This window comes from Lepidochelys olivacea (assembly GCF_965140295.1).
Source record: "Lepidochelys olivacea isolate rLepOli2 genome assembly, chromosome: 6".
NCBI lineage: Eukaryota > Metazoa > Chordata > Testudines > Cheloniidae > Lepidochelys > Lepidochelys olivacea.
This window is the reverse complement of record NC_140416.1, coordinates 71,687,629-71,713,669: the sequence shown is the minus strand read 5'-3', so window position 1 is coordinate 71,713,669 and position 26,041 is coordinate 71,687,629. Positions and strand designations below refer to the sequence as shown.

The 26,041-nt window shown below is 40.7% G+C and overlaps 1 protein-coding gene across 1 annotated transcript in view; it reads left to right on the top strand.

Moving 5' to 3' along the window:
* Positions 1-418: 418 nt before the first annotated feature.
* RYR3 (ryanodine receptor 3) overlaps positions 419-26,041 on the top strand; it is a gene marked incomplete at its 5' end in the record, with an annotated part of 579,989 nt that continues 554,366 nt past the window's right edge. The window contains one exon of the mRNA XM_084631721.1: positions 419-469. Coding sequence (XP_084487847.1) covers positions 419-469 — 51 coding nt within the window. The remainder of the gene's footprint in view (positions 470-26,041) is intronic.

The following is a 26,041-nucleotide window of genomic DNA, read 5'->3' as shown; positions in this document are numbered from 1 at the left end:
GTTCACATGCAAAACTGTAGACCCTAATCTCTGAAAACGGAAGTGTGAGCTTTGCTTTTATTAACACTTCACCATTAATCCTGCTCTGGACGGGCATTGATAAGGGGTGGTGGGGGAGAACTACTGATGTATAGAATGTTTTCTGCAATACCTTAACAATAGGTTTTTCTCTAGGGGGCAAAGAGACAGACAGAAAGAAAAGGAATTGTTTGCTGTGGAACTGGAGAAGCGGCGCAGTTGGTTCTGGCAGTGAGGGGGTTGACTGACAGTCTGCAGTGCAGTGGAGTTAGCTGGGCTCCCTATATGGCTGTGGATTAGCTATATGCTAATACCGATAGGAGAAGAGGAGCTGTACCGAGCACAGCAAGCTGCCAGTGGAGGCAATCAGAGTCTTAGCAGAGCTGACTCCTCAAGAGCCATGGCTGAAGGGGGTGAAGGAGGGGAAGATGAAATACAGTTCCTGCGAACTGTGAGTATCGGCTTTTCTGGGTCATGCAGTAGATTGTTTTAGTGTGTCTTGTGTCTGTTCCTGCTATATTGCATTAAAAATGAAATGTTATTTCTGTGTTGGCTTTGCAAAGTGGGAAGCTTGATTTAGTCAGTAAAAATATAATGCTAGAATCTGAGCTGTAATAGCATTGGGCAGCCTCAGTGGGTTCTGAATTAAGTCTGCTCAATAGCTTGCCTGGTACCAGGTTGGTACAGGGAGACCTATTTCCGTTGTAATCTGTCTGTGTTTGAAGCGTCCCTATCAACTTTGTACTTGGGTTTCTAAATGGTGCATGCCAAATATCTGACCTCTGAAACTTCTGTATAGGTTAGATTTCACTGACATTAACAGAAGCTTTGCAGATGGGAGAGCCCTGAAATGATGAATAAACCAGGCAAGAATGCCCCCTGGTAACCCTCTTCTAACACAAACACAGGCAGCAACACACTTTTGTGAGGGGAGCATTATACTCCAGAACCGTCTTGGGATATTTTCTCAGTTTAAAGGAGGTTTATTTTAAAAGGAAGAAGGGTTTCTTTGGCTAGGAGGTGTTAATTAGTGAAATAGCCTGCACACAATGTAATTTTCTATAAACAGCCCTCACACCATTCTTCCTTAAGGCTTTATACAAACCTAGTGACAACCAATTTGGGCTTTTAAGCAAGCACTGTTCATGCATTAAGTTTGCTAATGGTGGTGGGGAGAGTCCTTTTTCTTAATTCCTTTTTTCACCCAATACCGATACCGTAGTATGTATTAAAGTATAAATGACAGGAGGAAAATCCTGTTGGTTCAAGTGTGTTCCCTCCTCCCACAGCCTTATCACTCCTCATTCATTGCTGAAAATGTTTCAAGAACAGAGAATCCCCAGCATTGGTGATACAACTTTAAAAAGCTAAGATTCCAGACTAGACATGCTCATCACCCAAAATAGATAGTTGCCACACATCACTTCTGGGAGGGTGGTGGCGGCTGCCACTGCTTATGTAAACTGTTAGCTGTGATGAAGTGTCATTGGCACTTCATTGCCTGTGAGCAGTTCATGAAAAAACAGATAGTCTCACTGAAGAATAGTGTTCTTCTGTTTGTCAGAGGGTGCAGATGGATGACAGGAGAGAGATCACTTGATCATTACCTGTTAGGTTCACTCCCTCTGGGGCACCTGGCATTGGCCACTGTCAGTAGACAGGATAGTGGGCTGGGGGGACCTTTGGTCTGACCCAGTATGGCCATTCTTATGTTCCCCCCGACTGCCCTCACGCTCCACTGCCATTTGAGGGGGTGCCTCTTTCCCAAGATGTGCCTGATGGATACCTCAGCCTTGGGGAGAAGGTGCTCTTCAGACAGCAAATCTTTGAGTGTCCTTCATCTTTTCACTTTCTAAGATGATTCCTTCACAGAACACCCTTCCTCAGTAACAACATGAAGAGCTTTGCTCCTGTGCAGTTGGGCTGTCTGCCATGTGAGATGGCAGTGACTGCTGCTGTGATCCTTTCTTGCTGTTCAGGGGGACTCTGTCGTGATCCTTTCCAGCTGAGACAGAATGAAGTGCTAAGCACATGGGGGGAGGGGGTAGGCTGTAGAGGAGTGTTTCTTCTCCTTGGCGCTAGAGAACATTATATGGGAAGAAAGCTGCTCCTCTTCATTTGTCAGGACTATGATTACTCCTTTTGCAGTCCCGTGTTCTCCTTGCAGGGCACAAATGCAGCAGCTGCTGCTGTCTCCTCTCCACATAACTGGCTTCCCATTCAAGGAAGTGGGACTTGCTGTTAGACCCTTTCTAGCCCTCGCCTACTGACAGGGAATGATATCATTTTATTAGATAATCTGGTACCAGTGATGAGGGCCATAAAAACTTATGTTATTTACACCTTCTTTTGCCTGAACATTATACTCATGCATGTGCACAGCATAGCAATTCTTATTAAACTATTCATTGCACTTTTTTTTCTCTGTGGAATTGGATGGCCTATCGGAATCTTTTCCAGACCAAAACTCTTTCATCCAGGATTGGAATCACCTATTGAATGTTCCACAGACTTTCTTCAGAATAGAATCTTCTACTGAATACATCCATCTAAATCAGAAAATTGGACCTACAGTCTTTTTTTTTTTTTCTGAGTGTGTAGGAGCCCAGTGCGCTGGGGCCACTGTGCACTAGAAGTGTCTCCTTTAGGATGACACATAAAACAGAAGATCAGATCATGTGTGAGCCTTAAATATTGTATGGCATTTAAAGAGCAGCTGTTTTAACTCTGTTGGTTGAGCAAAATTCCATTTTGCTTTTGTAAAGCACAATCCCCCATGTTTTTCAATTGATATGGTATTCTTCACTTCCAGACAATCTGTTCTGTAGTTTAGCTGTGTATCGTTTTAAGACTACAACCTTCCCACACAGAAGTGGCTGCATTTCAATAATGGGTGAAGTAATATCTGTATTCATTTCTAAAATTTGTCCACCTTTTTCATATATATATTGTTTCTGCCCCAAAGAACTTGCAGTCTTTTTGTTCTATGTGTATGTGTTCAGTACCTAGCTGACTGGGGCCTTTAAGTGATATGAATAACAGAAATAAATAATTAGACTTACTAATTTAACAGTAACTCTTCATTCCTCTTCTCCCCCCTCCCTCCCAGCTATTATCTATACATTTTGAAGATGGACTATACATTAAGGATGAAGATGTATTTTCCTCTTGGTCTGTACAGTTACAAGGTTGCTACAACCTTCATCTTTTGAGATTTATTTAGTGTTGCCTTTGATAATATTTGGGAATTTCTTCTTTAAATTAGTCTTCAGCTAATGACATCTGCCCCAGCCTTTATTCTGGACACTCAGTAATTTTTGTGTGTGTGTGAGACACGTATGTGAAGAGAGCAAGCAAAACAAACATCTGATACGCAACAAGTATATCTCACAATCTACCACTGTCCTCCAAAGCCCTTCCCCCATACCCTTTTGTTTGTAACATACCACAGGAAGGGGTAACAGATTATAACCACTTGTGTGTGTAAAGCACCATGCACTTCTGTGAAACTGTGTATAAATAATGTGAAACAGCATAATTTATCATTATTATGTGTTGAAAGGGTTGGAAAGAACTCACTGTTGGCCAGTGTGGGTTGGTGAGTGAGAGACTGTCAGTTAAGTCTATCCTCAGCACTGATTTTACTGCTGTGATTGAGATTGCCTGTGACTCTTATCCGTTCAATTTTTTTTCTAAACTTCTATCTCACTCTTCTTGTTTCCAAACCAACCAAATATGAGGTAATGTGTTGAGTCAGACAGCATTTATGTTGCTCCATTGAAAATACTTGCATAATAATTTTGTATCAGGGGACTGATGAAAGAAACAAAATGAAAGTAGTTATACTCACATTTAGTGAGTATAGGCCAAACTAATTTTCCAGGTCACAGTCAATGGTGTTGACTGTGGTAAGATTGATAAGTGAGTGTATGGTACATTAATGTACAATACATTGGCATTTTTCTGGACCTCATGCCGCTAAAAATAATTTCCATTCCCCATCCAAATGAATCACAGGTGGATCACAACAAAAATTAGTGATTCTTCTTTCCCAAGTGTAGTGACTTTGCCTTGTTTTCCATGGATCCTTACAGTGTATATGCATACACACCTTTTTCCCTCAAACTTATTATAAATTCTAGCTATGGACAGAGAACAATATTTTTTTAATTGTGTATTCTGCTCCTGACTTCAGGTTGCTGTTGTCCTCCAACTCCCCTTATGGCTTCTCTCACTGATATAATTCAGAAGCTTGCAGAAAAAATACACCAGAATACAACCATTACATAAGAACGTATGGGTAGCAAAACTAAATTGCTCCATCTAATGTACTGTGAGTGCAGCAGTCTTCTATTTGTAAAAAAGAAGGTATGGGAGGAGAATTTTATTTAAAGGGTTTCACTCCGCGATCTAGGCTAGAACACTTGGGGCTGATTTTTCAGAAGTTTACTCAGGTACATATTGTACACATTTGCATAGCTAGTTGCACATAGTAGAAATAATTGTGCACAATAGTGATCTTTCATGTATCTCACTAATTATTTGGATGTACAATTACAGCTCCCAGTCAAGATCATTGCACATTTACCCACCTAAACTGTTGAATATCAAGTGCTAGATTTCTACTGTCCGGGTGCAGAAAGAGAGATGGACATGAGTCTCCGAATTAGTTGTAAGAAATTAATATCTAGAATCAATGTACTGTACTTTAGTCCTTCTCTAACTCTTGGTATTAGCCAAGTTTAGCCAGTGTTTATTATTAGAAAAAATAACCATAGCTTTAAAGAGTATACTATAGCATTACACTTTGCTCCTGATTAATGTTGTGTAAAGACCATTCCTTTTGGATAAGCCTAGCAGATGTAGTCTTATCAGATCTGCGTCCCTGGTGATACTGCAGTGTAAGTATGAAACATTAAAACAATCCATCTGCCACAGAGCAGCTTAATATCTCATATTCCATACTAATTATTTTGTTCACTCCTGCATGCTGGTCTCCATTTTCAAATATTTAACAAGAGATATGAGAGGCTTTGATTCGCCATATGACAGAGTGGCTGCTCATACTTTGCTAACCAGTTTGATATCTCTGAGCAGGGATGTACCCAGGAATTTCAGAAGTGCTTGACTACTAGGGAGAGGTCTTTGACAACAGTCAGTCTCATAACTGAAGATTTCAGCAAGCTGCACCCAGAAGTTACAGACATAGGGCTATGAGGAAGCACATCACAGGTGGGGCAGCCTGAGAGAAAGGAGATAAAGCAGGCTTTTGTCATCTTTCTGCTCCCCCGATTATGGAATGCTGCAGGGGCTGAAACAGCTCCCAGTGTAAGTTAGAGCAGCCTCTCTGGTTATTAACAGCATTCCCAAAGCTACATATGGTCTATGCAGCAGACCAGTATCACCATAGCACCCAGTACTACAAGAGTGCCCCCTCCAACTCTCAGCATCCACCCCAACAAAACCCATATGCCAGGCCTTTTGAGGGTGGGGAGGAGTGTAGGACCAAATGAAGTGGAATTCTCCCACAGCTCCTTTAGCTCCTGTATAGCCCTTTTATGGCTATACAGGAGCTATATATTTCCCCTTCCTTTTCCTGCTCCCACAGTTTTTAACAGTTGTACAAATAACCCTTTTCCTTTGTAGAGTTTTATATATATTCTGTTATTTTATATATATAAAGTCCAATTCTTCTGTCTTCCATTAACTGTTAGACTTTATTTCTGGTATTTTCTAACTTTAAAGATACTCTATCAGTATACACTACTGTACCTCCACCAAGCTACTTTCTAGTCTTCTTTCCCCCTCCCTTTTGGTTTCTACCACAGAAATAACACCCAATTCTATCTGCTTCTTTGCACCAAGCTACTCAACCTCCTGCGCATCTCTCCCTCCAAATAGTATTGCCCCAGCTGCTCCTATTTCTGCCCACCCATTGAGCTACCTCTCCAGGTCCCTTAACGTATCCTTCACACAAAATCCTACTCATAAAATCTTCGAATCTGGTCATCAAAAGGAAATTTCCAACTGCATCAGCTGTGCTATTCAGCAGCCAAGAAATTGATGACTCATACTGATTCATTGATATAGGAAAATGTCCTTGCAACCAGACTACATCCTATTATGGGCGGGAGGATGGTTATGACATATGATTGACTTCACCAGTGCTGCCATTGCACAGCATGTACCCTAGTACAGTGTCAGTGCTGCTTCTGATGGAATCTGAGGTGATAAGGTAGGAATTTTTTGTAATATTTTTATGAATCCTGTATGTGCCTCAGTTTCCCCATGTGGTGCATTGTTACCTAGAAGGGTGGGAGAGGACTGGTTGTTCACAGGGCAGGCCGAGAGACATAGGTATGGGTGTTGCCTAGCAGTCAGGGCCTTAGTCTCTATATCAGTGGAGCATCTGAGAAGACAATGGCAAATTCAATTGCCAGGAAATTGACACCTAGCAACCAGTGACCCAAAGGGATATGGACTTGCCCGCTTCTCCTTAGGAGCTGAACAACAACCCCCAGTTCAAGATCCAAGGACTGGCGAGATATGAGGTGGGCGATAAGAGCTGGCTGTTGGAAGGAGTTGAGGATCTCCCCTGGAGTCTGACAAAGGAAGTCAGACTGAGGCAAGGGGTTCACTACATCTTGGCTGGGCTCGGGGCTAACCTGAATGGACTATACTTTAACCTTCAGTTCTGTATATTATCCTAAGGACTTCCTAAGCTGCATTCCAGTTAACGAATAAACCTTAGAGTTTTGTGAGTGTGTCACTGGAAATGCTTGTTGAGGTGCATTAATCCCTGAAGAGTGTACAGGTCTCCATTAGGAGTCTATCTCAGTTGGACTTGCTGAACAGAGTCATTGTGTGAAGCACAAGTTCTGAAGACTCAGAGATCCAGTCTAAGGAGGCAGTGAAGCCACATGACTTACCCTGGAGGAAGAGTGAGACCCTTGGGGGGCCTGGCATACTGCAGGGGTTCCTCTTAGACACTATTCCAAAGCTGGGGCCATAGCATCAATCCTGTGGAACTGTGACATCCAGTCAGCCTTTCTGCTATTAGTTAAAATTCTTTTCAAGGCATTGGAAACCTGAGTATCATCCCTCTCAAACTGTGTAAAGCCCCCTGTTTCTAGCCTTGGAGAACCCTGAAACATGAGCCTTCAGAGCTGTTAAATTCTTACATATAGAAAATTGCCACTGCTCCAGGGTTGAATTGTGTCAGTCCAGACAGCAGTAATCTTGGGCTTCAGGCAGGTTTAATTCTTTGAGGAAATTCCACAATGGGGATGGGGGGGAAAGAGGAAAACTTTCAGTTTGATGTGATTTAATAAGAGGGCAGCAGTTTGAAGCTGGTTAATGTTTTGGAAATAGAACTGGGCAATATTTTTTTTTTTGAAACATTTGAAATGTTTGTTTGGCCCAACAATTTTTTCTTTCATTTCAGCAAGAATTAAAAAAACTGTTCACTTCAAAACTAATTGGATTTTTCAGTTTGGCCTATGAACCAAAAAAAATCAGTTATTTGCTCACCTTTATTTGAAATGTTATAATTCATCTGGAGGAAAGATGGATTAGTGGGCAGAAACCAAGGGAGGCAGTCTTACTTAGACTGTAAACTCTTTGGGTCCAGTCTGTCTTTCTGTTGTGTATTTGTACAGCACCTAGCACAACAGGACCCTGGTCCATGACTCAGGCACCCAGGCACTATGGTACTACAAACAACAAAAATAAAAGAAGCATGCTAAAGTCAAACTGTATTAATTGACTATAACATGGATCACACCTCTACATGTGTGGTGTGTGTGTGTATATGCAAATAGCGTTGCTGTTGTCCACTCCTAAACAAATACTATAAATACAAGAAATCGTGACTAAAGGTTCCTTCAGAGTTTAGAAGTCAATTTCTCCACATATTTCAGTTAATACTCACATGTAAGAATGAATAAGAAAGGAATTTCACTATTCAACCTTAACTTGATCACTTAACATTACTGTTTCTCATCGTATTTACTTTAGGTAATGATTTGAGAACTACCCACGAGAGCTTTATTTCCTCCCTTCCCCCCCTGGAAATTATTCAATTTTAAGACAGGTGCTCTGCTGACTCTAGGTTCAAAAAGGAAAATCCTCCCACCCACCCACCAGTGTACAGTCAATGTATTATTTCAATGTACCACCTTCTACTGAGGCATCAGGTATGGTTCATGGGCAGAGAATCTGATATTGGAGTTTATGGATTGATGATCTGATCTGGAATAATAAATCTTGCACAGCACCTAATTGTAGAATAATTGGTTTCCAAGGACCCTAGGAATTATTGTATTAAAGAATAAACATAGATGCCATTTAACATAACTTCAAGTAGGTAATTAAAACATGTCCTAGTTCATAGACAAGTTGCTTAATGTTTAGCAAAGTTGTAAGGAATCATCCTAAAAGTAACTTAATTAAACAAACACTCGCGTAGATATTATACTATACCAATAGCAGGGAAAAGTAAAAATAGAAATGTATGAACTTATTACTCAATAACTTATCAATTAAGAAAATGAAATGTCACCAATTTTCAAATTATTCTGAATTTTTTTTTCATTTTGAAAAAAAAAATCAGAACATCTCTAATTTGGGAAAGAATTACTTTCAAATTAATTAATTACTAAGCCTAAAAAGGGAATAAAAATTGTGTGATTAAAAATTAATCTTGATTAATCGTGTGATTAATCACGCTGTTAAACAATAATACCATTTATTTAAATATTTTTGGGTGTTTTCTACATTTTCAAATATATTAATTTCAATTACAACACAGAATACAAAGTGTACAGTGCTCACTTGATATTTATTTTTATTACAAATATTTGCACTGTAAAAATACAAAAGAAATAGTATTTTTCAATTCACTTAATACAAGTATTGCAGTGCAATCTCTTTATCATGAAAGTTGAATTTACAAATGTAAAATTATGTACAAAAAAACCTGCATTCAAAAACAAAACAATGTAAAATTTTAGAGCCTACAAGTCCACTCATTCCTACTTCTTGGTCAGCCAGTCACTCAGACAAACAAGCTTGTTTACATTTGCAGGAGATAATGCTGCCTGCTTCTGGGAGGCGTGGTAGATACACTGGAGGAGTATACACTGCGGGGAGGGGAGGAAATAAAACTGGGAGGAGAGGCAGATACGCTGGAGGCTAGGGATAGGATACAGAGGGACCTAGACAAATTAGAGGATTGGGTCAAAAGAAATCTGAGGAGGTTCAACAAGGACAAATGCAGAGTCCTGCACCTAGGACAGAAGAATCCCATGCACTGCTGCTGACTAGGGACCGAATGGCTAGGCAGCAGTTCTGCAGAAAAGGACGAGAAGCTGGATATGAGTCAACAGTGTGCCCTTGTTGCCAAGAAGGCTAACGGCATTTTGGGCTGTATAAATAGGGGCATTGGCAGCAGATCGAGGGATGTGATCATTCCCCTCTATTCGACATTGGTGAGGCCTCATCTGGAGTACTGTGTCCAGTTTTGGGCCCCACACTGCAAGAAGGATGTGGAAAAATTGGAAAGAGTCCAGTGGAGGGCAACAAAAATGATTAGGGGGCTTGAGCATGAGACTTATGAGGAGAGGCTGAGGGAGCTGGGATTGTTTAGTCTGCAGAAGAGAAGAATGAGGGGGGATTTGATAGCTGCTTTCAACTACCTGAAAGGGGGTTCCAAAGAGGATGGATCTAGACTGTTCTCAGTGGTAGCAGATGACAGAACAAGGAGTAATGGTCTAAAGTTGCAGTGGGGGAGGGTTAGGTTGGATGTTAGGAAAAACTTTTTCACTATGAGGGTGGTGAAGCACTGGAATGGGTTACCTAGGGAGGTGGTGGAATCTTCTTTCTTAGAGGTTTTCAAGGTCAGGCTTGACAAAGCCTTGTCTGGGATGATTTAGTTGGGGATTGGTCCTGCTTTGAGCAGGGGGTTGGACTAGATGACCTCCTGAGGTCCCTTCCAACCCTGATATTCTATGATTCTTTGATTCTTGTTTACAATGTCACCTGAAGTGAGAATAGGTGTTCGCATGGCACTATTGTAGCCAGCGTCACAAGATATTTACATGCCAGATGCCGTAAAGATTCATATGTCCCTTCATGCTTCAACCACCATTCCAGAGGACATGCATCTATGCTGATGACGGGTTCTGCTCGATAACTATTCAAAACAGTGCAGGCCATTGCATGTTCATTTTCATCATCTGAGTCAGATGCCACCAGCAGAAGGTTGATTTTCTTTTTTGGTGGTTCAGGTTCTGTAGTTTCTGCATCTGAGTGTTGCTCTTTTAAGACTTTTGAAAGCATGCTCCACATCTTATCCCTCTCAGATTTTGGAAGGCACTTCAGAGTCTTAAACCTTGGGTTGAGTGCTATATCTATCCTTAGAAATCTCACATTGGTACCTTCTTTGCGTTTTGTGAAATCTGCAATGAAAGTGTTATTAAAATGAACGTGTCCTGGGTCATCATCTGAGACTGCTATAACATGAAATATATGGCGGAAAGTGGGTAAAAAAGATCAGGAGGTCTACAGTTCATAGAATCGTAGAATATCAGGGTTGGAAGGGACATCAGGAAGTCATCTAGTCCAACCCCCAAGGAGTTCAGTCACAAATTTAATTAATGCATTATTTTTGTAATGATCATCGTCAGCATGGAATCATGTCATCTGGAATGGTGGCTGAAGCATGAAGGTGCATACGAATGTTTAGCATATCTGGAATGTAAATGCCTTGCAATGCCGGCTGCAGAAGTGCCATGTGACTGAATGCCAGTTCTCACTTTGAGGTGACGTAAATAAGAAGTGGGCAGCATTATCTCCTGTAAATGTAAACCAACTTGTTTGTCTTAGTGGCTGGCTGACCGAGAAGTAGGACTGACTGGACGTGTAGGCTCTAAAGTTTTATGTTGTTTTGTTTTTGAGTGCAGTTATGTAACAAAAAAAAATCTACATTTGTAAATTGCATTTTCATGATAAAGAGATTGCACTATGGTACTTGTATGAGGTGAATTGAAAAATACTATTTCTTTTGTCATTTTTACAGTACAAATATTTGTAATAAAAATAATATAAAGTGAGCACTATACACTTTGTATTCTGTGTTGTAACTGAAGTAAATATATTTGAAAATGTAGAAAAACATCCAAAATATTTAATAAATGTCAATTGGGATTCTATTGTTTAACACTGCGATTAAAACGGGGATTAATTTTTTTAGCGCAATTATATTTTTTTAGTTAATCCCGTGAGTTAACTGCAATTAATCGACAGCCCTACTAATTACATATGAGCATTAGCCACAACTAGGTTCAAAATCCATGTTCAGATTTTGGATGTTTCAAAATTCAGGGGGCGTTTGAATGTAGAGTTTTGGTTTTGACTCATCACTGAAGTGCTTTTCAAAAAATAATTTGTACTTTTTTTAAAGGTACTTTAGTATAGATTTACAATAGACCATAATTCCAGTTCTTCCTATGAAGGAAATGAAGCAACATCACACAGAAGTTCATTGTGTTGAAATCTACATAGTGATCACTAAAACCAAAGACTCTACACGTTTTCCCCTCCTCTACCCTACCCCCCCCCCTCTGATATCCTGCCTGGTATCAGGCAGGATTTTTCATTTTGCCAGTAAACAACTTTGTATTCAATGACATCTTTTGCTTTCCTCCTAACCTTCCAGTATTGACCACTGCAGGACACTGCACTTGATGAATCAGTGATGTGATGCAGTTTTGCAAGTCTACTCTAATTGGGTCAGTCTGTATCAGGTAAAAAAATACAGGGTACCTAGCCTCAGGTGAAGCCAGCATCCTGTATGCTTTTAGTCCTTCTTTCCCCCCATTTTAGACTTTCAATAATCTAACATTTTAAATCTGTATATAAAATATTATGAATCGAATATATTCCCTCAGGATGAAATAAGAGGATTGTCTATAGCTGTGCTTTAAGATTTGATTCCCAATGGAAGAAGCAACTATTCACCATCCAATGTGTACGGTTTCTAGCCTGATTAATGGGCAACAAGTTTGACAGGTAACTTGACAAACCCACTGTAGAGAAAGAGCAAGCAGATGAGCAAAGCTTTACATTTATAAATAAGAGGATACTTAATTGTTTCAGCCAGACCAAGCTCAGGTCATTCTCTCCTCTTTAGGGATTCTTTAGCTACTAACTTAGTCAAAAAGTCCTATTGATTGAAATAGAAGTTTGAGCAATAAATACTGACTTAGGATTTTTAGAATGAAATTTCCTCCCCTCCCCATGTGCAGAGAGCCAATACAAGGCATATGCACTACTTACGTCCCACCTTCTGCACAGTGGTGATTTTCACCCTAAGCAAACAACGAGAGCTTGTCCGTGACATTCCTACAATTTCATAGAAGGCACCAAGTTGATTGCCTGATATCAGTGCTTCTCACTAATCCCCTGCCATGTTAACTGGGTATGATTCATATTGAAACCCAGCTGTGAATATTGCTTCCTGCTCGGTTCCCATGACAATGCTATGGTCATCTCCAAATGCTGCCAGATGCATTGGGAACAGACTAAAAAAAAAAATAATAACGAGGGGGTGGTGAGGGAAGACTTAGTGTGGAATAATAAAACCTGACATGAATTATAATGAAATGCATTAAAATCAAGGACAGGACACAATTTAAAGGTTATGGACCACCCTCCACTCTCATTTCTGTACCCTGATATAAAACATGGATATTCCCAAATGGCACTGGATAATGATGGAAGTCTCTTGTGAAGACTTAGTATAGATACTAAATGTGTGGCCCAATTTAAAAAGAATTACAAAGCCAAATGCTCTTTGAAAGAGGCATAACCACAGGAAACCATGATAGTAGGGGAACTGTAGCCTAACCAATATTTGGTCTTATCTGGCAGAGAGAATGCGGAGCCCTATCACATTATCCCTTTCGAGCTTTGTTAGACTCTTATTTGCTCAGATGACTATGTAAAAAAGCCACCAGGCAAATGTCCATTTCCTTATGCTTTTATTAACTAGTCCTGTTGAAACACATTTGGAAGATACAGTTTTATTTAAACCCAACAGCAGCTTTAACCTACTTAGAAAAACCTTGAAAATTAAGTACAGCATAAGCGTTTGGCAAGAGTTTGAGCATTTTGTATAAGGTACTGAGCATCCTCAACTCACATTGATTTCATAGGCTACATTGACATAGTTGCTTATTCGTATCAGGCCACTCGTTTCTTTAATTCCTCTGTGCCAATAACTGTAGCAGAAGTTTGAGCAAGTATGCAACTGTAATATAAGTCTTGCTGAAATCACCAGCAATTTTCTTTTTAACTGCTCCATTTTAAGCAATGAAAGGTCTTTTATTAAGTAAACCACTTTTGCATACTATAAATATCATAACTTGAACCCAACAAAATTAGCATCAAGATGTGTTGCAAAACTGTAAACACAATCTAAGTTTGTCTTCTCTTTTGTATGTTGGGGATGTAATTGAACTCTCCTTGAATGATACTACATTACATTTTAATACACCACGCACAAGCAATTATTTTGTCTAATACATCTAAACATACCTTCTTGGTCAGAGGAAACTATTAAATACTAAATTGCAATGCTCAAATTAAAATGTAAACCAAAGACTATTTAAAAAACAAAAGGAAACAATTACAGTTAAGGACATAGTGTAAATTGTAACTTTGAGTGTCATAGTGGCTTTTTCTCTCTCAAATTTAAGTAGCTTTAAAGTTTGATTTTTACTAGATTTAATTTTTGTTGAATTAAACACTGTCAGAAAATCCTGCAGTTGGAAAATGATTGACATTTTGGTTCTTTTTTTTTTTTTACTTACTTTTGTAGCAGTCCTGATTCATTTAAAAAAAAATTGATACAGCTGGCTTTTTACATTACTGGGTGATGCCTGCATTCATGATGGGAAGGGATTGAATCATCACAGAGAAATTTTAAAAAGTTGCAAGGTAAGGGAGGAAACTTCTTGATATATTCATGGTTTTACCTAAAGAACACATTTACCCAATTCCTTGTAAAGTGAAATAAAGATCTTAGAGGACATCTGGAAAGTATTAGTTTTTGCCATAATTGTAGAGAATGATGACTAGTATTTAATGCATCACTATCAAAGAACAACTCCATGTAAAATGCACTTTTTCACGGAGTATTGAGTGCAGTCTTTTTCATGGAAAATGTATTTTAAAATTTGCTTCTAGAGATTCTGGTAATAGTTTAGTATATAGACCAAACAGGGATACTAGATTGTTGGTATAAAAAGGAATCGGATTTTTTGAATGTGTGAAGTAGAGTTTATATATTAGGCATGTTAGAGGAGTGTGACAGTTTTTATGCAGGTGGATAGTGAGTCTTTGGTACCTGCCAATAGAATGGAATGGTTCTCTCTGATGGAAAGGTCTGAAGTTTGACCAGCTGCTTTGTATTTGTGTTCATCTTCTCAGTATGAAGTGTATGTTGTTTAAAATGACTACACAGATTAATCTGCAGAGTTGCAAACTGTTGCTGACCAGATGTTGGAACCCTGCAGGGAACTGCACACCAATTATAGTTGACTCACTGAAACAGGTGTGACTCATTAGACTTCATCCTCAGAATAAGGGATGAGAGAATAGCTCTTTGGTAGAGGGGGCTAGTATGAAACAAATGCTCCCTGGAAGTAGCCAAACCAGTGGACAAGCCTTAGGCTGGGTTCATGTAGTGTTCTTTTGGAATTACTTTTTGTTAGTAAAGTCAGATGTAATAATGGGATGTTTGAGGCCTTTTTTTTTTTTTAAAGCCCCATGATTGTGTACCTCCTTTTGGAAGGCAAGTGGGGACTGCCAAGCTACTCTACCTCATACCTGACAAAAGATTTTGCAATGCTGTTTTGTATACCAACTGCAGTCTGATATACACTGTTTGCAATATCAGTGAAATGCAATAATCAGCAAATTGAATGGAGGACTATCAGCAGGAAGAATTTTTCTGGTTCAAGTTGTAGCCTTTACATTGCAACAAGGGATTGGCCAGGTTTATTTAACTACATGAGGAAAAGGTAAGAGTGTAGCCTTATGGCAGTATAAAAATGCCAGATTTGAAATAATAAAATATGCAATTTCAAAATTGGGAAGATAAATTTACATTGATAGAATTCATGCTTGTACAGAAGTCTGCAACAAGGTTGAAAATTTTTTGTTTTTTTTTAAATCTCTTCTGTAAAACAACTTGGAATTTATTTACTCATTAAACTTAACCAGCTTTTTTCACTTTATCTGCATGACTTTAACCTGTTCTTTCATGAAAACTCTGAAGTTAACAAAATGTTCTTTCTGTAATCCACACCACTCTAAATAAACTACTAAGGAGATTTAAAAGGGAGATTAATAATTTAGGGACTAAGTAACAAGATTTTGTGGAGCAAAATTTTAAAGCCTAAGATCTATTCTCCCATTTTATGTGCAAAATTTCTGCTGCAAAATATGTACCTGCATTTTTGTATCTACAAAACTAATCTGAGTATGTGTGTTCCTCTGTGGATGCAAGTCAGGCAGCTAACAAGGTAGTCATGAGCATGTACCCAGGTTTGCACTTGAATCCATTTTGTGAGTGCAAAACTGCAAGTGTAATTTAGGCCTGCAAAAGGACAGTCACCTTTGTGAAAATTTGCCCCCTATATCTTAATATCTATGAATATATATATATATATATGAATTGGTATGGATTTGTCTTGTCACAGGCTGTAAAAACCTTATTCTTGAGTGAATTTGAATACCATTAGAAGACTGAATGCACAATCTTCCTCAGTTAAACACAAATTTATGAAACTGTCTTGAAGACTGTAACTTTCTGTAAACACCTGGTTTTGGGAAAGTTCTAAATGATTGGGAATGAGCTATACGTTGTACAGTTGCCAGTTTGATGAAATATGTCCTTGTTACTCTCAGCCAACTTCAAAACTTCAGAGTTTCAAAAGTTTGTCAAAATCCATTTTCCAGTTAATTAATAATAAAAAATAGCAATAAAGCTCATTGTCTGTGATTACTTTTTATGAGATTGCAAACACCTGTCAAGTTTCCAGTGGCTTTTTTAACTACAACGCCCTGCTGGTGACAAACAATAACCCATAACCATTAACTTGAATGGACCTATCTTTACCTGGAATGTTTTGTATTATAAATTCAAAACTTTATCTGTGCCACACAGTGTGCAATAGATGAATTTTTCCCACAGAAAGTAACGAGTGGCAAAATTTGGATTCAGATTTGTGCAAGTCTGGGTGTATACCCCTTTAAGATTCTGGTTTGGTAAGATGTAAGATTCTGTAACGAGTTTTTATTTGAAAAAAAGAATAGCAACATTTTTAGTTGCAGAGCAAATAGTCCACCAGACTGCATTTGCCAAGATAGCTCTGCTGTAGTTTTGCGAAACCATCAGTTTGCAGCAACATTTCACAATAGCAATTCCAAGCACTGAATTGAAATAGTTTGATTTGGGAACTGGCATTTTCCATAGGAAATTAAAGGTTTGGGAGTAATGGGCAACTCTTTTTCCCCCCCCTTAACTCTGATTGCAGTGCTGCCAAGTGTCAAACTCCTCTCCTCTCATGATACATGCTGCCACACCCATATTTGGCAGATCCATCACACCTCCCTTCAGCTCAGTCTCTCACATTTGGCCAAGCTACAAGCAGACCTGCAGTTGCGCCTTTTGGCTGCTAGAGGTAGGGTGATCAGACAGCAAATGTGAAAAATCGGGAGGGGGGTGATGGGTAATAGGAGCCTATATAAGAAAAAGACCCAAAAATCAGGACTGTCCCTATAAAATCAGGACATCTGGTCACCGTAGCTAGAGGCCATTGTGGCACTTGCCAGCCAAGGGGTTGGGATGTTTTTTCTTGCTTCTCCCCTGGCTGCTTGAAACCAGCCCCACTTCAGCAGAGGCAGCTGCAGCCAGAGGAAGGCTCTCAATAACAGCACCAGTTTCTCTCCCCTCAGTCAGCGGCTGAATGCCCCAGACAACCCCTGCTCTCTCACCAGGAGTAACCACAGCAGCCACCCTGTAGGTGCCAGTGACAGCCCCAGGCACCCAGCACAGACTCACCCCACAGCAATTGGAAACATACCACCGCTTTCACCTTCCACGCAGACTTCCCTAGCACTCACTTAGCTTCCCTTTATTTCCCCCACAGTCACAGCTGTCAAGTTTTGAACAGTTCCATGTGCTATCCATGCATTAGGCAGGCTGTGCTGACCTTTCCTCACAGTGGTCTCTACTCATCACAAGGGCAGCTCCTTGTGGTTGCATCTGGGGATTAGCTTCATTCAGGTCTGATGTCCCCTTCTGCTGCTTGCTGTGCCTACTGCAGTAAATTTGTTAGTCTCTAGGCTCAAATAAATTTGTTAGTCTCTAAGGTGCCACAAGTACTCCTTTTCTTTTTGTGAATACAGACTAACACGGCTGCTGCTCTGAAATCTCTCATTCCTTGTGTGTCAGCGTCCTCTGCCTTTTTGGCTTGACCTCCAGTCAGCTCACTATAGTCTTCCCCTTCCAGGGTATCAAAGTTCTTCCGCACCAACAGTCTCAGGCAGTCTCCATATGCACTGCCCTGATGGTTCTATTTCCCCAGTGGGGGAACCCAGGCCCCTACTCTACTCCAGGTTCCAGTCCAGGGATCCTATACCTGGCAACTGTGCCTTCAGACCCTATTGTCCCTTCCTGCAGCTTCTAGTCCCCATCCTGGGAGTACCAACTCAAATGCTCTTCTCCCAGGCAGTAATTTGAGGCTACTGAACCCTGTAGCCTCAAACACACTTTCTTACTCCTATGAAGGGGTTATAGAGTATTTCCCAGCAGCCCTTTTCTGTTGCCAGCTTCCTGCCTTTGTAAACTCAGCCCAGCTCCTCTCCCAGCTGGACTTTATCAGCAGATTAGGCCTTGGCACCCCCTGGCTTTCCTCCAGGTGCACCCATAGTGCAACCTATGGTTATTGGACTAATTTGCCTCTTTAGGCCTTGTGTGGGGTGGGCATGACCCCAGCACATGACCGTAAAGCAAATTTAATCATATCCAGATTAGCTCACAAAGGCCCCATCTACAGTATGCTGCTACAGCAGCCCAGATATGGCACTGCAGCTGTACACTGCCAGCAGGACAGAATGGCTTTTTCCATTGATGTAGTTAATCCATCTCTCTGAGTAGCAATAGCTAGGCTGATGGAAGAATTCTTCCAGTGACCTAGCTATCTCTATGCTGAGTGTTAGGTACAGCTCTTGAGTGTGAAGTTTTCACATTGTTGAGCGCTGTAGCTATGCTGACCTGCCTTTTTAAGTGTAGACCAGGCCTAAGTAATTTTGCCTAACATGTCACACATGGAGCTGCACAACGCTCATCAGCTGTATGATTCAAACTGTTTCAAATCATTAACAGAATGAAGGGCAGTATTTCCAACATTCACAATATTTGGTGTTTTTCTTAAAGTACCAGCTCTTGGATTCTGGTGATTTACATGAGAATCTCAGCTTTCATTTTTTAAAATAAATATATTTGTAGTCCTCATGGTTCAGAGTAAGGCTTGAGAATATGAATTCTAACGGCTGGAAGAGGTCAAATAAAATGTACCCCACACTATTATTATTTTTTAATCTAATGTCTCTTAAACCACTGCATGATTCTTCTTCGAAAATTATTTCCTTCACTTGCCTGCCAGGACCTGAGTTCAAGATTTTTTCCCTGCTGCAAAGATTGAAAACATCACCAACACTTATTATGAAGGAGTGCAGCTACCTTTACGAAAAATGCACCCATGATTAACTTAAATAGCACTATTTTCTTGGCAGTGACTCTTCAATTGGCCTGCCCTCCTGTTAACTAATGCTTTTATAGGTTACCCACACACACACACACACGTTAATAGGTATTAATATGGTATATATTGAGTAATTATGTTAAATTGTATTAAGCTTCTTCTTGTTCACTTATGCTAAGTATCCCACAATACCTTGTTAAAAGTACAATTGAGCATTTGGCATAGGCAGCTAGGAAAACTGTCAAAGGCAAGATGTATAATTGTTCTATCCTGGAACAGGTAGGGCGTGCCTTCATGGCCCAGATAGCTTAAAATGCTGTTTGAAAACAAGGTAAAAGCTGACTGACAAATTTTAGTTTTGGGTAACATGTAAGGTACTTTTACTTTTAAACCCATATACTATTAATATAAGTTTTGGGAGTGTATTTTGGGAGCATACCTCCAGTGTATGGTGAACACAACACAATGGAATGTATACAGAAACATAAGGAAAACTTAAGACATAGTGCATATTTGAGACAGACATATGTCATTAGTGACAGTCCGCCTCAGTTACGCACAGAATTCAAAAGTCATTTAACAACTTTGATAGCATCTTTTTTTTAACATTTAGGATTTCTGTGTACACAGGCAGTTAATAATTTTGACAAGGCAAACGTAATGTGAAAAGCATATATTAAAAACACAGTGTCAGTCTTAATAGTGCTGACTCCAACAATGACAACCTTTAAAATATGAACCTCACCCTGCAAGTATGCCCCTGATATCAAAACCAGTCATATTTTGTGGTGATGTTGTGTGGTATCCAGCGCAGGGCCTGGAATTGAAGGGTGTGGTCAATATTACATGAATATATAAGTGCTCTGACCTGATCTTCCCACTTCTAACCCAGATCACTCTCGTCCATGGCAGAAATTGTCAAAGGGTGGTAGACCCTTTGCAGCATACAGGTTACAATGTAATTTTCCATATTAATGCTGTTTTTGCAGTGTCAGTGAACAGTATACCTTTCTGTGCCAAAAAAAAAAAATCCAATAAGGTTTGGATTTGGCCCAAAGTGTTAAGGCTATGTGACCTAGATCCAGTATAATGTAACTCTGCTGTTCTAATTGGTAGCAACATTTTCCTACTAGGAACCTTATTTTTATTTAGAAGATCCATTTATAAATGTAAGAATGACCTCTTTCAGTTCTGCCATCTTCCTAACCAAACAACTATACTTCCCTCAACTTGAGAATGTCATGCCTGCAATCCCAGCTATCTTTTCCCCACCTTTGACTCATTCCCCAAACCCATCCTTCCTGCTGCTTCCATTTATCTCTCTGCATAGGCCCTTGCTGATTTCTTTCAAGAGAAAATAGATAAAATATGGTGGTATTAGGTACGGGAATCAATTGCTGGCCTACTTCCTGACTAACTTTCCTGCTAGGCAACCAATATGACCAGCTGCACTGCTTAGGAACTGACAGAGTAGGTACAGCACCTGATTGGCTGCTTGTTTTTAGCAGTCCTGTTTATAAGCCTGGCACCCACAGCAGGTCAGCAGCTGCTAAACACATACCATGCCTGTATCTGCACTTGTTCTGCTCCTATTTCTTGACCCTTGCTCCAGCCTGCTTCCAGTCTCTGCCCCTGCCTGGTTCCCATCCTGATTTCCATACCTGCTCCGGCTCCAGAACTTCTGACTTCAAGTCTCAGCCCGCCTTCAGCCTATGACTCTGGTTTACCTTCTGACTCTGGCATTTGGTTTCAACCACGAGGCATGACCACCCACAGCCCAGTAGGCTACAGTTTGAACAGCCAAAATACAAAGGCTAGGCACCCACTTTATTGGTATGGACTGCACTCAGGCCTATTTTTCCCTTGCAGAGCTGGTGGGGGCTACAGAGAGCTTGCATGCACAAGTGTCCACTTTGCAGGAGCAGAATGCAACCCTACAGCCCTGGTGGCTTCTCCAGCAGCCCTGGCTCTGGCTTCCTGGCAGTCAAAGGTCCCGCTCCCAAACAAGTTTAATGGTGATCATAGTCCGTTCCAAGGTTTCCTAAACTAATGCTGGCTCTTCTTCTTCCTGCATCCCCAATCGTTCCCCACAGACCAGACCTGTTTGCTCATGGGGAGGCCTTGGCTTGGGCCTTGCCCATCTTGGAAGAGTCTGGTCCTCTTATGGGCCAGTTGAAGCTGTTTGTTCAGGCCATGCCAGTTGTCTTCAGTGACTTCCACCAGACCACTGAAGACATGCTGCAAACTCTACAGCAAGGATGTTGATCGGCTGCCTAGTATGCTATTAAATTCTGTTCTCTCTCTGCTGACGCTCAGTGGAATGAGGCCATGCAGCATTATCAGTTTCGAATTGCACTGAGTGATGATAGAAAAGATGAACTGGTGTGGGTCAAGCTCTTGCCCCACTCATATCTATTCATAATGCTGCTGCAAAGATTACTTTTCTAGGCTGTCGCTTTAACCGTGTCACTCCTCTCTATGCATCCCTCTCTGGGCTCCACTCCTCTATCTCATCAAACATAAGCTACTTGTCTTAATGACCTATCCCCACTCTACCTACCATGACTGACTTGGTATCAAAAGAGCTACTCCTGTCTCCGTTTGATGTGAGGCCAGTCTCCGTTGCCCACTTGTTTCCGTTTTCAAAAAAGCACCTTTATGCTTTTTCCTGTGCTGCTTCTTGTGCTTGAGAGGACGTCTCCATAAACATCTGCAAAGCTGCCTCATTATCTTCCTTCAAAGCTCTCCTTAAATCTTTCTTGCTGTGATGTCTGCAAAAACTTGACAACGGTGAGGCTGCTTGTGTGCTGAGACAATTGGTTATCATGCCAACCAGAACTGACTCCTGTTTCCTTCTACTGCCCCATCAGTCTGTCTGTATCCGTCTCTTGTCTTATACTTGGATTGGAAACTCTTTGGGATCAGGGATTGTCCTTTTTGTTCTATATTTGTACTGTACCTAGCAAAATGGGTCCTGGTCCATGACTTGGGGCTCCTAGGTGTGTCCCAGGGACCTCGTGGTGCCATCAGGCAGAGTGAACAGGGCGTGCATAGAGTTTTACAGGGCTCTTCTGGGTCAGGTATGTGTATAATAGTTCATCAAAGAGTGGCATGTAAGTTCTCTACCGAGAGCCAATAGCCCACTGGTCATCATAATTGTTGCAAATTGTTTGTACAGAAAATAGTTTGAGAACTGTAAAATATTAGGTTTGAAAACTGTTGAATTAAGCTTGTCATCTGAGTCTAAGTGCGCCTCAGGACTAACTCAATGAACTTAGAGCAATGAACATCCATGGAGACGAGTTACATTTACTGTCTGGGCCAGGTGCAGGCCTGAGATTTTACAAAGACAAAGAAACCCCAAGATAAGACTCTCAAGAGGGGACTTCCTAGGGTGAGACACAATCATCTGTAACTGCATAAAAAAGAGGAGAGGGGACAAAATTTTATCCTTTATCTAGGACACAAACTGAGAGTATGTTTGCTTCACGAACAGAGGGTCACAACGAACCTGGCTGTAAATTGCTCTGACAATTTTGGGTGAGTGTTGCTTTGTAAAACATAAAAGTATCTAGTTAAATAAGGTTCTAGAATGCATGTTATGATTTGATATGTAACCATTTGTTTCCAGTACTTCTACTTGCTATTACTATAATCCAGTGGTATCATTGTGGTCCGCAGGTTGAGAACCACAGTGCCCCCCACCTAACCCCCCCGCATAAACCCCATGCCCAGCGCCCTCCGCCAAGAGACCCATCCACAGAGTGGGGCCTCAAGTGGAGAGCTGGGTGCAGGGCGGGGGGCAGGGACCCTGCCGCAACCCCAGAGTCTGTTGTGTGGGACCGGGTGGCAGCCGGCAGCCTAGAGCCCACCAGATGGGGCTGGGCGGCAGCTGGCAGCCTGGAGCCCATGGCCTTTAGCACAAAGCTGAGCTGGGCCGCAGGTGTGTGCTAATTGGTCCACATGCAGCCAGCGGTCTGTGGGTTGAGAACCACAGCTATAATCTCTATCCTCTGTTAAATAATTGTATACTTGTTTCCACTGTAAATATACATGTGATGTGAGTTAAACAAAGTGGTGATCTAAGGTGTAACTGGCAAGCTGGTGTGTCCTGTTCCTTTTGGAGCAGCAAATCGGTGAATAGTGTGAGTGTCCAGGGGAGCAGGGGTGGACATTCCAGGGAGACAATGGGGGATTGGAGTGTGCCTGTTGCTAACCTGTGAAGAGACAGCAGGGCCTAGAGGGGAATGCTTTGTGTTGCCAGTGGCTGGTGGAGATGGAGAGCTGATCTCTGCCAGGCACAGACAAGGTTTCCTCACGCTAAAAACAGGGGGTAGCGAGGGACCTCACAGCCCTGGGTACCCTTAGGAAGCATCACACTAGGTACTACAATAATACAAATATTATAATAGAGCATAGTCCTGGTCTTTTTGTTATAAGTTGCATCACTGCTCTGTGAAAGCAAACCTTCCTGAGAGCATTGGGCAATTAAGACAACCTTCCTGAAGATATAGTTGGTACCAACTACATGGAAACAGCAAATGTTAAATGTCAGGCTCTGAAAAGGAACATCAGGGTGAGGTTGATTTTTTCCCCTCAACCCTTTCTGTCATAGCAGTGGATTAGAGCTGGCTGGCAAGGAGGCCAATTCCACCTTCAAAGTGGGAGTAAACAGATCTGTAGAAAAGCCTGTTTGTGGCCCAGAAAGTGTATTTGAAATTTCTAATTAGATGGATTAATACCAAGAACTTTGGAGGCCATCTTAGAAAGTAGGAGTACGTTAATTAGAAATACCTCCACCAGAAATACCCTGGAGATTTTTCATGCTGATGAGCAGGAATACTGGTAATTAAACTGATTTCATTTCTGTCTCCCCTCTCTCAGAGTCACTAACATGAAGCTACTTGTCCAATGGACAGCCTTTATGTTCTAGGGTAATACTGGGCCATAGTAAACAACTGGTCTTAACAAAGGAATCTGGAGAAATCACTAACAATCTTTTCTGGGGTGTCTTAAATCCAAGCTTTGGTGTCACATAAAAGAGAACAAAATAAGCTATTTGTATTACTGTAATGCCTACAGTTCCCGCTTGAGATCAGGGTCTCTTTGTGCTTAGACATGAACAAATACAGACAGTTGGTCCCTGTCCCAAAGAGCTTACATTTTATAGAATAGGGGAACTGAGGCACAAAAGATTGCCAGTAGCCTAAAGTCACACTGCAAAGTCTGTAGTAGAGCTAGGATTTTGAACCAAGTTCTCTTGAGTTCCAGGCCAACCCCTGGACCACAAGTCCACTTTGCTTGATGGTCTCACATCAGATATGACAGAGAAAAGTATGAACAATGGATGACAGCCTTCTAGGCCAAGGTCAGTTGAGCACAGATCAATTTAATGAATTCACAAAACATGGAAAAAGGCTCTATATATGTTTCAGAATTTAGGATTATCTCTATGAAAAGGACTGGCAATAAAGCAACTGTAGGGTATATGAACCAGAAAGAAAGCACAAGGAACAAAAGGTTACTCCGGGGACTAATATTAATCTTAGTGCAAGGAGCCCTATCTGTTATTTCGAAGGCTCATCATATCAAGAGTAATCTGGGTTAAATGGGAAAGAAAATAGTGAATAATGTTTGACCAAAGGGAGATTCAAAATAATACATAATACAAAGTTGAGTCTAGCCAGCTGTAGATCTCTTATGAAAAGACAATGTCAAAACAGAGCACTTATTCCAAGGAATCAAACAAAAGGGATGTTTAGGCAAATGAGAAGCTCTCTGTGGAATATCCAAAGCTATTACTATATGAATTTTCTTTATTGACAGACATTAATCAAGACAGAGGGAAAAGACGATGCCATCTCATAAGACTAGTAAGGCTTAGGAGGAGGTTATAGTCCAGCATAATAAAAGTGGTGCAAGCAGAAACCAGAGGGGACCCCTTTTAGTGAAATCCGATACTGTAGCTGTATCCTGAAACTTTTAGCTAGACAAGGGAGCCATTAAAAGGGAGAGAGTGAAAGGTTGTGCTCAAAACCAGTGATTGATATGACTTCACCAATGAAGACAAAGTAGTCCTCCAAGCTTATTTAAGGATATGGCTGAGTTTTACGTGGTGTAGGCAAAAATCCAAATAAATGCTTTTGATTTCCTTCATGGTGGCTTATTATAAAATAAGTTCAAATATAATGAAGTTTGAATAACCACAATGGGCAGCGTCTTGGATTCAGGCACTAAATACTTCACACCTTGCACCCATATATATATCAATTTTTTTTAGAACTGTTAAATTAGCAGTCACCAAAGGTGAAAATTGCTTCACTTGGCATGTAAATGATAGCTTTACAGGCACCAGTAGGGCTCACCTTTCCTGTCTACTTAATTTCTATTATTATTTTGTGGCAATACAAGTGGCTTCCTGATATTGTCACTTTCAACAAAAAGGGTCATTTCATGCTTTTAAAGTATTATCAGAAGAGCAATCCACAAGTATAAAGTGCTTCCAAGACCTGCTGCAAATAATATACTAGAGATGTGACACAGTTTTCACAGGTTTCATAACTTCACAGTGCCATTTTTTCTGTTCAAAATTCACGGGAAGAGAAATGGCACAATTAGAGCATATGTAGAAAGGAATAAGTAGCTTTCCAGAGGTGGTGGAGTAAAAGGTCCAAGTTAAAAGTAGCAAGATGGGTAAGGTGCTGTTAGTCCTACAAATCACCGGTTAAGCTTGCATCATAGGGAAATAGTACCCCCACTCAGTGTAATTATGGCAACTTCATGGACCAAGAGAGCATTTGCTTTGATAAAAAGAGAGAAAAAAGCAATGTAAGCCAATATATATGTCTTCATATATATCTGGATCTCTGTTCACTATGTGAAGTTACATTTAGACCAGGAAAGTGTGGTAAAGGGAAGTTGAAAGGAACAAAGTAAACACAGTATAGAGAAACATTAAAGGGGGCAATGTTTTTAGGATATGTGTGTGCTTTCTCCTGTTTCTGACTTTTTTCTCTCCCATTCAAAAGAATAGCAAGATTTCATGTCTCTTATTTTCTTATCTAAAAATGGTATGTCCACCAATCACTGTCCTTCTGGTATGTGTTTCCTGGTTGGGTGGGAGGGGGAGGAGATGTCTCTTTGCTTTATTTAAACTAATATTTCTCATGAAGAATTCCTAAAATAGTCTA